Source organism: Chiloscyllium punctatum, chromosome 11 (genome assembly GCF_047496795.1).
Source record: "Chiloscyllium punctatum isolate Juve2018m chromosome 11, sChiPun1.3, whole genome shotgun sequence".
Classification (NCBI taxonomy): Eukaryota; Metazoa; Chordata; class Chondrichthyes; order Orectolobiformes; family Hemiscylliidae; genus Chiloscyllium; species Chiloscyllium punctatum.
Genome location: NC_092749.1, coordinates 109,769,765 through 109,782,169, shown reverse-complemented (window position 1 = coordinate 109,782,169; position 12,405 = coordinate 109,769,765). Strand labels below are relative to the sequence as shown.

At 44.4% G+C, this 12,405-nt stretch overlaps 1 protein-coding gene across 1 annotated transcript in view; it reads right to left on the bottom strand.

Annotated features, from left to right (window-relative positions):
• Nucleotides 1–12,405, bottom strand: part of sptlc3 (serine palmitoyltransferase, long chain base subunit 3) — a 121,484-nt gene that overhangs the window by 17,001 nt on the left and 92,078 nt on the right. The window contains exon 7 of the mRNA XM_072581512.1: nt 2,813–2,918. Coding sequence (XP_072437613.1) covers nt 2,813–2,918 — 106 coding nt within the window. The remainder of the gene's footprint in view (nt 1–2,812; nt 2,919–12,405) is intronic.

Here is a 12,405-nt window from a genome sequence, read left to right as displayed (position 1 = left end):
ACATCTAATCAAATGGGAGAGGATGGGGCCCAGGGTTACATCGTATCCAAAATCTGGCACTATTGTCGAAACGACACTCAGAGTGCTGGCCCAGATTTGGTATGCCAAATTTGCCAGAGCAGGATTTGAACCCACAACCTTCTGATTCAACTCAACCGTAGCCACTTCCACAGAGATGGGGATGCAAACCTGCATGCTCCCTGCAGTCTGTGAGATTTAGAATCTGATCCAGCAACACAACCCTTTAACCTTCCAGTTAAGGTTGTATTGTAACTTGGTACAGTGATTGCAACTCTGTCACTGAAAGCACTGCCAGGGACAACAGTGTCTTTACAAAACTGCATAAGCAGCTAGAAGTCACTGGAGAGAGACATCCATAAACAGGAGAGTCTCCTGCAATTCTAATGAAAGGGAGGCAGCTTAAATGTGGCACTGTACACATTAGCTTGCTGGTGTTGAACCAGGAAAGCTACAGGGAGGCAACATGCATGGATCTACACCATGATGAATGCAACAACATAGCAAGTATGTGATATAACAACTGGCATTCACATAAGCACCTTCTAATGCTATCAAAATTCAAAGATGTTTATCAAACAAACAATTTTGACACAGAGCCACATAAAGAGATACAAGGGCAGATAACCAAGGACTAGATTGAAGATTTTGGTCTTAGGAACATAGGAACAGGAGTAGGCCATTCAGCCCCTCAAGCTTTTCCCCCATTCAATGAAACAATCTGTGACCTAACTCTACATACCTGCCTTCGGCTCATATCCCTTTATACCTTTGTATAAAACTTAACGACATCAGATTTAAAATTAAGTGATCCTACATCCACTGCCACTTGTGGAAGAAGAGTTCCAAACATCTATCACCCTTTGTGTGGAGTGTTCCCCGACAACTCTCCTGAATGATCTGGTCCTAATTCTTACATTATGTCTCTTAGTTCTAGAATTCCCAACCAGTGAAAATAGTTTATCTGGAAAACCTCATTCATATCACATCTTAACCATCTACATCCTAGCAACAGACTTAATTTGTATAATCTCTTCTCATAATTTAATCATTCAATTCCAGATATCGTTCTTGTAAGCCTATGTTGTACTCTCTTCAAGGTCAACACATTGATTTCATGTAAAACTCCATTATTTCACTTTTTAGATTAGAATCAATCTAAACATCATGGCATAGATAGAGCACACAGGGGGCTAACACCTTCAACATATTGTCTAGCTATCACCATTGTTAACAGCTAACCAGAGAATGCAACTTTTTAAAAAAAGGTTTTGTGATTTATACATGAAAGAAGTGAAACTATCATGGTATTCTAACAGATGAAAGGCTTAACAGAATCAATTTTTCAATGTATAATTTCAGTTACATCACACTGTAAATTTTTGCTATAAATTCTGTGTGTTAGGATTAAGCCCTCCACTACCACCTGATGAAGGAGCGATGCTCTGAAAACTAGTGTGATTCCAATTAAATTTGTTGGATTATAACCTGGTGTTGTGTGATTTTTAACCATATTCTGCTAATTTGAGTACATACCTTAATCCCTACTTTCTGTTGTCTGCCACAACCCATTACCCAGCCCTTAACCTGCCCTCGATTCTGTGGGCTTCTACTTTAGTTACTAGTCTCTTATACGGGTCTTTACATGCAAGTAGGACTAGTTCAGTTTGGGAACATGGTCAGTGTGGTCTAGTTGGACCAGAGGGTCTGTTTCCATGCTGTATGACTAAGTCCATATCAACAAAATCCACAGACATTCCCACATCCACTACCTTAGACGTGACTTCAAACAACTTGACTGAGGTTTGTCAGGCATGACCTTAAAAGGAGGGGAGAGGGGTTGAGGGGTTTAATAGGGGAATTCCACAGTTTATAGCTGAAGGTACAGCGAGATGTTAAGGGGTTAATTTGTTCTGCTAAAATGTAAGAAATTGATGTCCCCGGGGGGGGGGTGCGATTTTCTGTCTTGCAGGCAGAATCGCATCATACTTTAAATGCTACACTTTAAAAGGAATAACCTAATCACACACCGTTTCTGGAAACAATCTAATCACCTTATATTGTTTTTGGGCATGTGACTATGAGGGAGCGGCGGGGGTTGGGTCTTGCTTGCTTCACTGATTGTGATGTAAAACCCTGTATAAAAGGAGGACGGTTCTCTTAGATTAGATTACTTACAGTGTGGAAACAGGCCCTTCGGTCCAACAAGTCCACACCGCCCCACCAAAGCGCAACCCACCCATACCACTACATCGACCCCTTACCTAACACTATGGGCAAATTAGCGTGGCCAATTCACCTGACCTGCACATCTTTGGACTGTGGGAGGAAACCGGAGCACCCAGAGGAAACCCACGCAGACACGGGGAGAATGTGCAAACTGCATCTGAGGCGGGAATTGAACCCGGGTCTCTGGCGCTGTGAGGCAGCAGTGCTAACCACTGCCACTGTGCCGCCCACAGGGAGGCTTGCTTGACGCACCCTGCAAGCATCGCAAAGAGTGTTAAGCTTGTACTTGCTGAAATAAATCATGGCTGTTCACAGAGGTTGATGTATGGCGGTTGCATCAAGTGTGTAAGAATCTCAAGAAGGGAACCTAACAATGGCAACCAGTGTGTGTGTGTGTTTGGGGGGGGGGGGAAAGAGGGGGTTGGGTGCTGATGCATGATGCACAAGGGATCTGACTTGGGAGAGTGCAGTGATCATACAGTGTTGCAGGGCAGGAGGAGAGTGCCATCTCTGGTGTGGAGGAGCAAGCCCTAGAATGAGCTTGTAAATTAACAGCATGCCTTACCTGTAAATTCCCTCCACCACAATGAGGATTTTCTTCCAAGGTCTGTGGGTTCGAGGCTGCCCATTGACCACAGCGTCCCGCAGAAGTTTCTCAAGGCTCTGCAGATCTGTGGGAAAAGACAGACGGAAACTGAGAAACCTAACTCAGAAGTGACTGCGATAGGTGTTTCATTTTTTAAAACAAGAAAAGGCAAATTGTAATTCAAACATTTGCGGATCTATTGATTTCTGTCTTGAACATACTCAAATGATTGCATTTCTACAGCTTTCTGGAGCAGACAATTCCAAAATTCACCAGTCTGAGTGAAGAAATTCCTTCTCATCTCAGTTTTATTGACTTGCCCTTTATCTGGAGATTATGACTTTTGGCTCTAGCCTCACCAACAGGGGGAGCTTCCCAGCTACGTTCACCTGCCACACCCTGTAGGAATTTTTGTAAGTTTTAAGAAGATCACCTCTCATTTGAGCTTGAGAAAATAAACATAATTTAATCCCATCATTCCAAGATTCGCACTCCCTCTACAGAAAACATATTTTCCTTGAATGAGATCCAAACTGTACGCACCACTCTAGTCTCAGCAAGACACTAAACAACCGCAAAAAGAGTTTTCGTCCTGTACTTGAATCTTGTAATGAAGAGCAAAAGCATGCCATCTGCCTTCTTAATTGTTCAGTACATCTGCAACCAACTCGTGAGGCAAGAGAATCCTTTGGCCCAATTCACCCATGCTGATCAGGTTTCCTAAACTGAACTAGTGCCATTTGCCTGTGTTTGGCCCATATACCTCTCAACCTTTTATAGCCATGTTCTTTTATCAAATATCTTTGAAATGTTGCAATAGTACTCGCCTTTATCACTCTGGCAGCTTGTTCGATATTTGCACTATTCTATGAAAAAGTTGTCCCTCTCAACTTAAATTTTTCCCCTCTCAACTAAAACCTATGCCCTCATTTTGGGACTGCCCCTCCGGAGAAAAGACCTTGCCTATTCATCCTATCTATGCCCCTCATGATTTTATAAACATCTAAAAGGTTGAACCTTCAGCCTCCTACGCTCCAGGGAGAAAAGGTTCCAGTCTCTTCAGCATCTCCTGAAAACCCAAACCTTCCGGTCTCAGTAACATCCTTGTAAATTTTTGTTGCACCCCTTCAATTTAATATCATCCTTCCTATAGCAGGACACTAAAATTGTATACAGTACTCCAAATGTGGCCTTATCAATGTTTTGTACAGCTGTAACATGACATCTAAACTCAATGCTGTGACCGAAGGCAAGCATGCAAAATGCCCTCTCCACCACCCTATCTGTAATGCCCTTCCTGGAAATAGGTATCTGCACCACGAGAACTCTCTGTTCAACAACACTCCCCAGGGTCCTACCATTAACTGTGTAAGTCCTGCTCTGGTTTAGCTTATCAAAAGTGCAACACCTTACATTTATCAGAATCAAAGTTGAGCAGGGTGACTCCAGTGCAGATATCATTGTTTGTGATATCGTGCTGCCTGTTGATATTCGTAACAAGTGAGAGACAGCATTGATGGAAAGGCTGCTGCCAACATATTCGTTTTCCCTACTGGTTGTGATTAGCACATACAAACACATGGTGCAGAGATAGGCCAAATCTCCCCACCTTCAGACCTACACTGCCATTCAATTAGATCATGGCTGATCTCATTACTCCACATTCTGCTTTATCCCTGCCCCCATATAAATAATCCCTTCCCTTTACTTATCAAGAAACTATCCACCTCCACCTTCAGAAGCATTCAAGCACTCTGCTCCCCAACCTGTAGGGGAAGTGTGATGTGGAAACCGAAGACCCTCTATAGAACAAAAAACTCTTCTTTACTCATTCTTAAATGGTTGAGTTCATTATCAGCCCCTTTGGACAAATATGACAACAAGGAAGTCTGGTTCAGCTTTAGGCAATTGCCAGGCAGCCGGGGTCTGGTGCTAACAATTACCGGTTAATGTCTCCTTCATGGTGCTGATTGAGAGTGAGTTGGCGTGCAGAACTCTTGGCTATTTGAAGAAGAGAATTGTGATATCTCCAGCAAACAATTCAAATGATAAGGCAGTGCATCTCATCTGAAAGACAGTGTCGGCGCCAGCAGTGCACTTCCTTAACACTGCACTGGAATGTTTGCTCTATTTTTTACTCAAATTTCTGAAGTGGGTCTCGAATACAAGCTTTGACCGAAAAGCAAGTTCAGCATATTAAACCAACATCTCTATTTTTTCCTAAAAACACTTCCAAATATTACAAAGCCACACCATCTGCACACAACACCTTGCCAAGCAAAGAGCAGGCTTACCTACACAAGATTTGCATTTTGTAAAACAAACAAAGGGAGGATTTATATAATTAATGGTAGGGGCCTGGGTACTGTTGCAGAAACAGAGACACTGAGGGTTCAGGTAAATAATTCTTTGAAATTTGCATCACAGGTGGACAGGGTGGTTAAGACGGCATTTACCATGCTTGCCTTCATTGCTCAGACTTTTGAGTGTAGGAATTGGAATGATATGTTTAGGTTGTACAGGATGCTGATGATGCTTGTTCTGGAGTACTGTGTGCAATTCTGGTCGCCCTGTACAGGAAGGATAATATTAAACTGGACAGAGTTCAGAAAAGATATAGCAGGATATTGTTAGAATGATCAGCTTGAATTATGAAAAAAGGCTGGATAAGCTGGGACTTTTTCTTCTGGAACATAGACAGTTGAGAGGTGACCTTATAGAGGTTTATAAAATCATGAGGAGCATAGATAAAGTGAATGGCAAAGGTATTGCTTTCCCCCCTTGGGTTGGGGGAGTTCAAACTAGGGGTCATATTTTTAAAGTGAGAGGAGAAAGATTTAAAAAGGACATGGGGCCAACTTTTTTTTTTAAAATGAGTGGTTAGTGCTTGGCATGAACTGCAAGAGGAAGTGGTGGAGTTAGGTACAGTTACAACATTTAAAAGTCATTTGGATAAGTAGATGAGTAGGAAAGGTTTGGAGGGATATGTGCCAAACGCAGGCAGGTGGCACTAGCTTAGTTTGGAAACATGGTCAGTGTGGACTAGTTGATCAAAGGGTCTACCTCCATGTTGTATGACTCTAAGATTGTGTAACTTCAATTCTGAGAGAGTGATAAGAAGTTAAACATTTTTAATGATTTCCGGTCAAGAAAAGGAAATTTAAAACTCTGTTTTGTGTTCGGAGGAATTGTTACACAAGATAAAATTTGAAACTGCTGTTAGTTTCAAAGTTTATTGCAGATGAAATTGAGTAGCGGGATTTTAAGTAGATAGACAGGTAATTGGTTTACTAAAAATCCTGGTAGGTGTCAAATTGTGAAGATAATATAAATTATGATTACTTGTTTAATTTGTAACAGATGGTATGAAGTAATAACAGCACTGCACCATTATTTGTGATATTTTAATGTACATCTAATCAAATGCATTGTAAACCACAGGTTGCTATAAATACCATTAGATGTAGGATCAGAAGTAAGGCATTCAGCTCAAAGTTTGCTGTGCCATTCAGTGAGAATATGTGGCTGATGTGGTAAGCCTCAACTCACTTTTCTGCCTTATCCCCATAACTTTTCATTCCCTTATTGATTAAGTATCTATTTCAGCTTTGAACATACTGATGGGCCAGGCTCATCAGCCCTCTGTACAAAAATCAAAGGTACTTAGTTGAACTTGAAATACCATTACACATAAGGTTATGGGCCAAGTGCTGGAAAATGGCATTAAACAAATGAATGTCTGATGACTGATGCAGATATGATAGGGCAAAGGGTCTCTTTCGGTGCGGTAAAAACTCAATGTAAAAGTCACCATGGTTGCAGATGATTCCAGGGCTGCACTCTCATCAACAAGACAACTGGTATAAGTGATTTGAATATGAATAGAGGAGGTATGGTTAGTAAGTTTGCAGATGACACCAAAATTGGAAGTGTAATGCACAATGACGGTGGTTATCTCAGAGTACAACAGGACCTTGATCAGATGAGTCAATGGGCCAACGAGTGGCAGACGGAACTTAATTCAGATAAATGTTGAGGTGTTGTATTTTGGCAAAACTTATACAACTAATGGTCCGAGGAAGTGTTGCCAAACAGAGACCTAGGGGTGCAGATTTATAGATCCTTGAAAGTGGAATCATACATAGGTGAGGTGGTAAAGGCGGCATTTGGTGTGCTTGCCCTCTTCAGTCAGTGAACTGAGTATAGGAGTTGGGACACCATGGTGCCACTGCACAGGACACTGGTGAGGCCACTCTTAGAATACTGCATCCCAATCTGGTCTCCCTGCAATAGGCAAGATGGTAAACTTGAAAGGATTTAGAAAAGATTTACAACAATGTTGCTGGGATTGGAGTGCTTGACCTATAGAGGGAAGCTGAATAGGCTGGGACCTTTTCCCCTGGAGCATCAGTGACTGAGAGGTGACCTTATAGAGGTTTATAAAATCATGAGGGACATGAATAAGGTGAATAGCCAAGGGCTTTTCTCTGGAGTAGCAGAGTCCAAAACTAGAGGGCATAGGTTTAAGATGAGAGGGGCAAGACTTAAAAAGGATCTGAGGGACAACTTTTTCACACATGGAACATTGAAAAGGCACCTGGATGTGGGTACATGAATAGGAAAGATTTAGGAGAATATGGGACAAATGCTAGCAAACACGAATAGATCAGTTTAGAATATTTTGTCAGTGAACGATTTGGACTGAAGGGTCTGTTTCTGTGCTGTATAACGCTATGACTCTATGGTACTGAGATTAAACTGAGAGTCACCACACCTCACGCAACAAGTGAGGTTGAAAAGGCAGGACCTTTATGGTAGTCTCAATAGAAGTTAAATCTGTGCTGTTGATCTCTCTCTGCAATGCAAGCCAGCCAACTGAGCTAACCGACCCCCAAAAACGCTGACTCAAAAGAATTCCACAGATTGACTACCCTCAAAGATTATGCCCCATGGTCCTAGTCTCTCCCACAAGGGGAGACAACTATCTGCCAATCACACTCCTTAAGAATCTTACATGTGCCATTCTTCTAAACTGCATTAAGTACAGGTCCAAACTACACAATCTCCACACATAAGGAATTCCCTGCATACCCAGAATCAAACGACTGAACCTTCAATAATAGTATATCTTTCCTTAGAAAAGGGTTTAAAACTGTTCACAGTATTCCAGCTGTTTGACTACTCCTATAGTTTTAGCAAGACCTCCCTATTTCAGTATTACATACACTTTGAAATTAAGGCCAGCAGTTCATTGGTTTTCCCTAATATCAAATGAACTTGGATGCTAGCTTTTTGTGATTCACGCGTGAGGAATCTCAAATCTCCATGCTATAATTTCTACAGTCTCTCTCCTTAAATAACTTTAGCCCTTCTATTCATCTTGTCAAAGTGCATAAAGTTTCAACAGGGTAAATATCCACTAAACAAATGACAGCAATTACAAAGGGAACATTGTTTTAAAAAAAAACTATTCCTGTCATTCCTCTTGTCAGAAACTACACAGAAATTCTGATCCCATAGATTTATCTTGAAATCAATAAACACGGTGCTGCAAAGACTGACCCTGTAACTTTATTTTGGCTTCGGATGGGGAGACAACCAAACATAGAATTTTGGCAGTGCAGGTGGTGGCTTTTTGGCCCATTGCGCCTATGACAGCTCTTTGAAGATACTGTCCGACTGACAACTTTGGCTACCTCCACAACTGCAGGGGAGAGTACTTAGTACTCACACAGTTGCCGTGCGTGCGATGGCACTGCCAGTGATGCCATGGGAAACAGCCCCCAGCAAGAAATAAATGGGGAAATTAGACTGACTGAAACACAAAGCGCTGATTGTGCATCACCACAAACTTGCATCTCAACAATCAGGACATCAGTGTGACTGAGCCTAGGGATGCATGCTGCCTTCAAGGTGATTGGGGAGGGGTAGCTTCTCTGTGTGCGCCAGGGCTGGGGCACAGGTACCAACATCCTGCAGTGGCAGGGATTGGTGAATCTAATTAGTCCCTACAAACTCCTCATTCTATACCTAGCTGCTCTGAAAAAGACTTCCCCCATTTATCCAACATGTACTTGAACGCTCCTGTTGAATCTGGTGCCACCAGCTCTTTAGGCAGCGCATTCCACGGTACCTTCTATTGCAGTGATGCAACAAACTGCATTTATATAGTGCCTTCAACTAAGCCATTGACAGAAGCATCAGGAAACACAATACCACGAAACACTGTGATAATTAGGCAGGCAGTCAAAAGGTCAGTGAAGGAGGAGGACAAGGAGAGAAGAGCAATGGAAAGCTCCTGGCTTTTTCTTTCCTGTGGCCAGAGTAGAGGCCCATAGCCCACTAACAACAATCACTAACAACAAGCACAGCAAAAGTTGAGAACAAAGAACCGGGGGTGGTCTTCTGCCTTGTAACACAGTAGGCTGTCGCTATGGTGATGAACATTCTGTGGAGTGTCATCTGGATTAGGAGTGCTGCTATGGCACATCAGTCTCTGGTGCTCTGCTCGGGGTCATAGAGCACTACTGGGTGTGCTCACTCTTCCTACACCAATATTACAAGATGTGGAGAAGCCTGTGTTGGATTGGGGTGGACAAAGTTAAAAATCACACAACACAAGGCTAGAAGAAGAAAGTGAGGACTGCAGAAACTAGAAATCAGAATCAAGAGTGTGGCGCTGGAAAAGCTTAGGAAGTCAGGCAGCATCCGAGAAACAGGAGAATTGACGTTTTGGGTATAGCCCTTCATCAGGAATGAGGCTTGTGGGCCAAGGGGGCTGAGAGATAAATGGGAGGGAGGTGGGGCTTGGGGGAATGTAGCTGAGAGTGGGAAAGGTGGATGAAGGTGGGGGAGAAGGTGATAGGTCAGAGAGGAGGATGGAGCGGATAGATGGGAAAGATGATGGACAGGTCAGTGCCGAGTTGGAGGCTTGGAACTGGGATAAGGTAGGGATGGGGAAAGGAGGAAACTGGTGAAATCCACATTAACTCCATGTGGTTGCAAGGTCGCAAGGCAGATGAGGCATTCTTTCTCCAGGCGTTAGGGTTGGGGGATGGAGGCGGCCCTAGACCTGCATGTCCTTGACAGAGTGAGAGGGGGAGTTGAAGTGTTCAGCCACTTCAGGTGCTGGGGGTGTCCCAGAGATGTTCTCTGAAATGATCTGCAAGTTTGTAAGAAGGCCTATGGAGTATTATCGTTCATTAGCAGAGGGATTGAATTCAAGAATCGTGAAGTGATGTTGCAGCTGTACAGGACTTTGGTTAGGCCACAGTTGGAGTACTGTGTGCAGTTCTGGTCGCCTCACTTTAGGAAAGATGTGGAAGCTTTGGAGAGGGTGCAGAGAAGATTTACCAGGATGTTGCCTGGAATGGAGAGTAGGTCGTACGAGGATAGGTTGAGAGTTCTCGGCCTTTTCTCGTTGGAACGGCGAAGGAGGAGGGGTGACTTGATAGAGGTTTATAAGATAATCAGGGGAATAGATAGAGTAGACAGTCAGAAACTTTTTCCCCGGGTACAACAGAGTGTTACAAGGGGACATAAATTTAAGGTGAAGGGTAGAAGGTATAGGGGAGATGTCAGGGGTGGGTTCTTTACCCAGAGAGTGGTGGGGGCATGGAATGCGCTGCCCGTGGGAGTGGTAGAGTCAGAATCATTGGCGACCTTTAAGAGGCATTTGGATAGGTACATGGATGGGTGCTTAATCTAGGTTAGAAGTTCGGCACAACATCGTGGGCCGAAGGGCCTGTTCTGTGCTGTATTGTTCTATGTTCTATGTTGGCACCCCCTCTCCCCAACCCATATTGGGTGCAATGGATTCAGCAGATGAAGTTGGTGGAAGTACAGGTAAATTTCGGTCAGATGTGCAAGGATCCTTTGGGGCCTTGGACGGTGGTGGGGGGGGGCTGCAGTTAACGTGCTGGGAGTGGGATGGGAGCTGGTGGGGAGGGCGTGGATCTGACAAGGGAGTCGCGGAGAGAATGGTCTCTCCAAAATGCTGATTGGTCTGGGGAGGGAAATACATCAGTATTGGTGGGATCTCCCTCCCCTTCCTGGGCTTTTCCATCTCCATCCATCCCCTCCCCTTCCTGGACCTCTCCCTCTCCATCTCCATCTCCGACTGACTAAACACTGACATCTACTACAAACCCACCAACTCCCACAGCTACCTGGACTACACTTCCTCCTACCCTGCCTTCTGTAAAAACACCATCCCTTATTCCCAATTCCTCTGCCTCTGCTACATGTTCCCAGGATGATCAATTTCACCACAGGAAATCCCAGATGGCCTCCTCCTTCAAAGGCTACAAATTCCCCTCCCATGTGGTCGACAATACCTCGAGCGCACCTCCGACATTGAACCCCACTTCTCCCAACACAGTAAGGACAAAACTCCCCGGTCCTCGCCTTCTACCCCACCAACCTCCAAATACATTGAGTCATCCTCTGCCACTTCTGCCACCTACAAACAAACCTCACCACTAGGGATATATTTCCCTCCGCACCCTATCAGCCTTTTGGAGAGACTGTTCCTCTGCAATTCCCTTGACAGATCCACGCCACATCTCCCCACCAGCCCACACCGAACTCCTGGCACGTTCCCCTGCCATAGCAAGAAGTGCAAAATCTGCGCCCAAACATCCCCCGCTCACCTCTGTCCAAGGCCCCAAAGGATCTTTGCACATTCGACAGAAATTTACCTGTACTTCCACCAATATCATCTACTGTATCCGTTGCATCCGATGTGGTCTCCTCTACATTGTAGAGGCAGGACGCCAACTTGCGGATCATTTCAGAGAACATCTCTGGGACACCCGCTCCAACCAACCCCACTGCACACTTCAACTCCCCTCCCACTTCACCAAGGACGTGCAGGTCCTAGGCCTCCTCCAATGACAAACCCTAACCACCTGACGCATAGAGGAAGAACGCCTCATCCGTATTATGACCCTCCAACCACACGGGATTATCGTAGATTTCACCAGCTTCCTCATTTCCCCTCTCCCCACATCATCTCAGTCCCAAACCTCTAACTCAGCACCGACCGCCCTCTTGACCTGTCCATCATCTTTCCCACCTATCCGCTCCACCCTCCTCTCTGCCTTATCACCTTCTCCCCCACCTTTGTCTACCTATTGCATTTTCAGCTACCTTCCTCACCTTGCCCCATCCCCCACCCCCTCCCATTTATCTCAGCTCCCTTGGTACACAAGCCTCTTTCCTGACAAAGGGCTTATGCCCGAAATGTCGATTCTCCTGCTCCTCAGATGCTGCCTGACTTGCTGTGCTTTTCCAGCACCACACACTCAACACCAGGTTATAGTCCAACAAGTTTATTTGGAAGTACTAACTTTTGACGAGCTGCTCCCTCACCAAGTAGCTCATGGGGCAGGATCATATATCGCATCAGCTGTATGACACTACGATCTTTTGCTATAAATTTTGTGTCATATGATCCTGCTCCATTAACTACCTGATGAAGGAGCAGTACTGAAAGCTAGTACTGTACTTCCAAATAAACCTAGACCATAGAACATCATAGAGCAGTTCAGGCCCTTCGACCCTCGATGTTG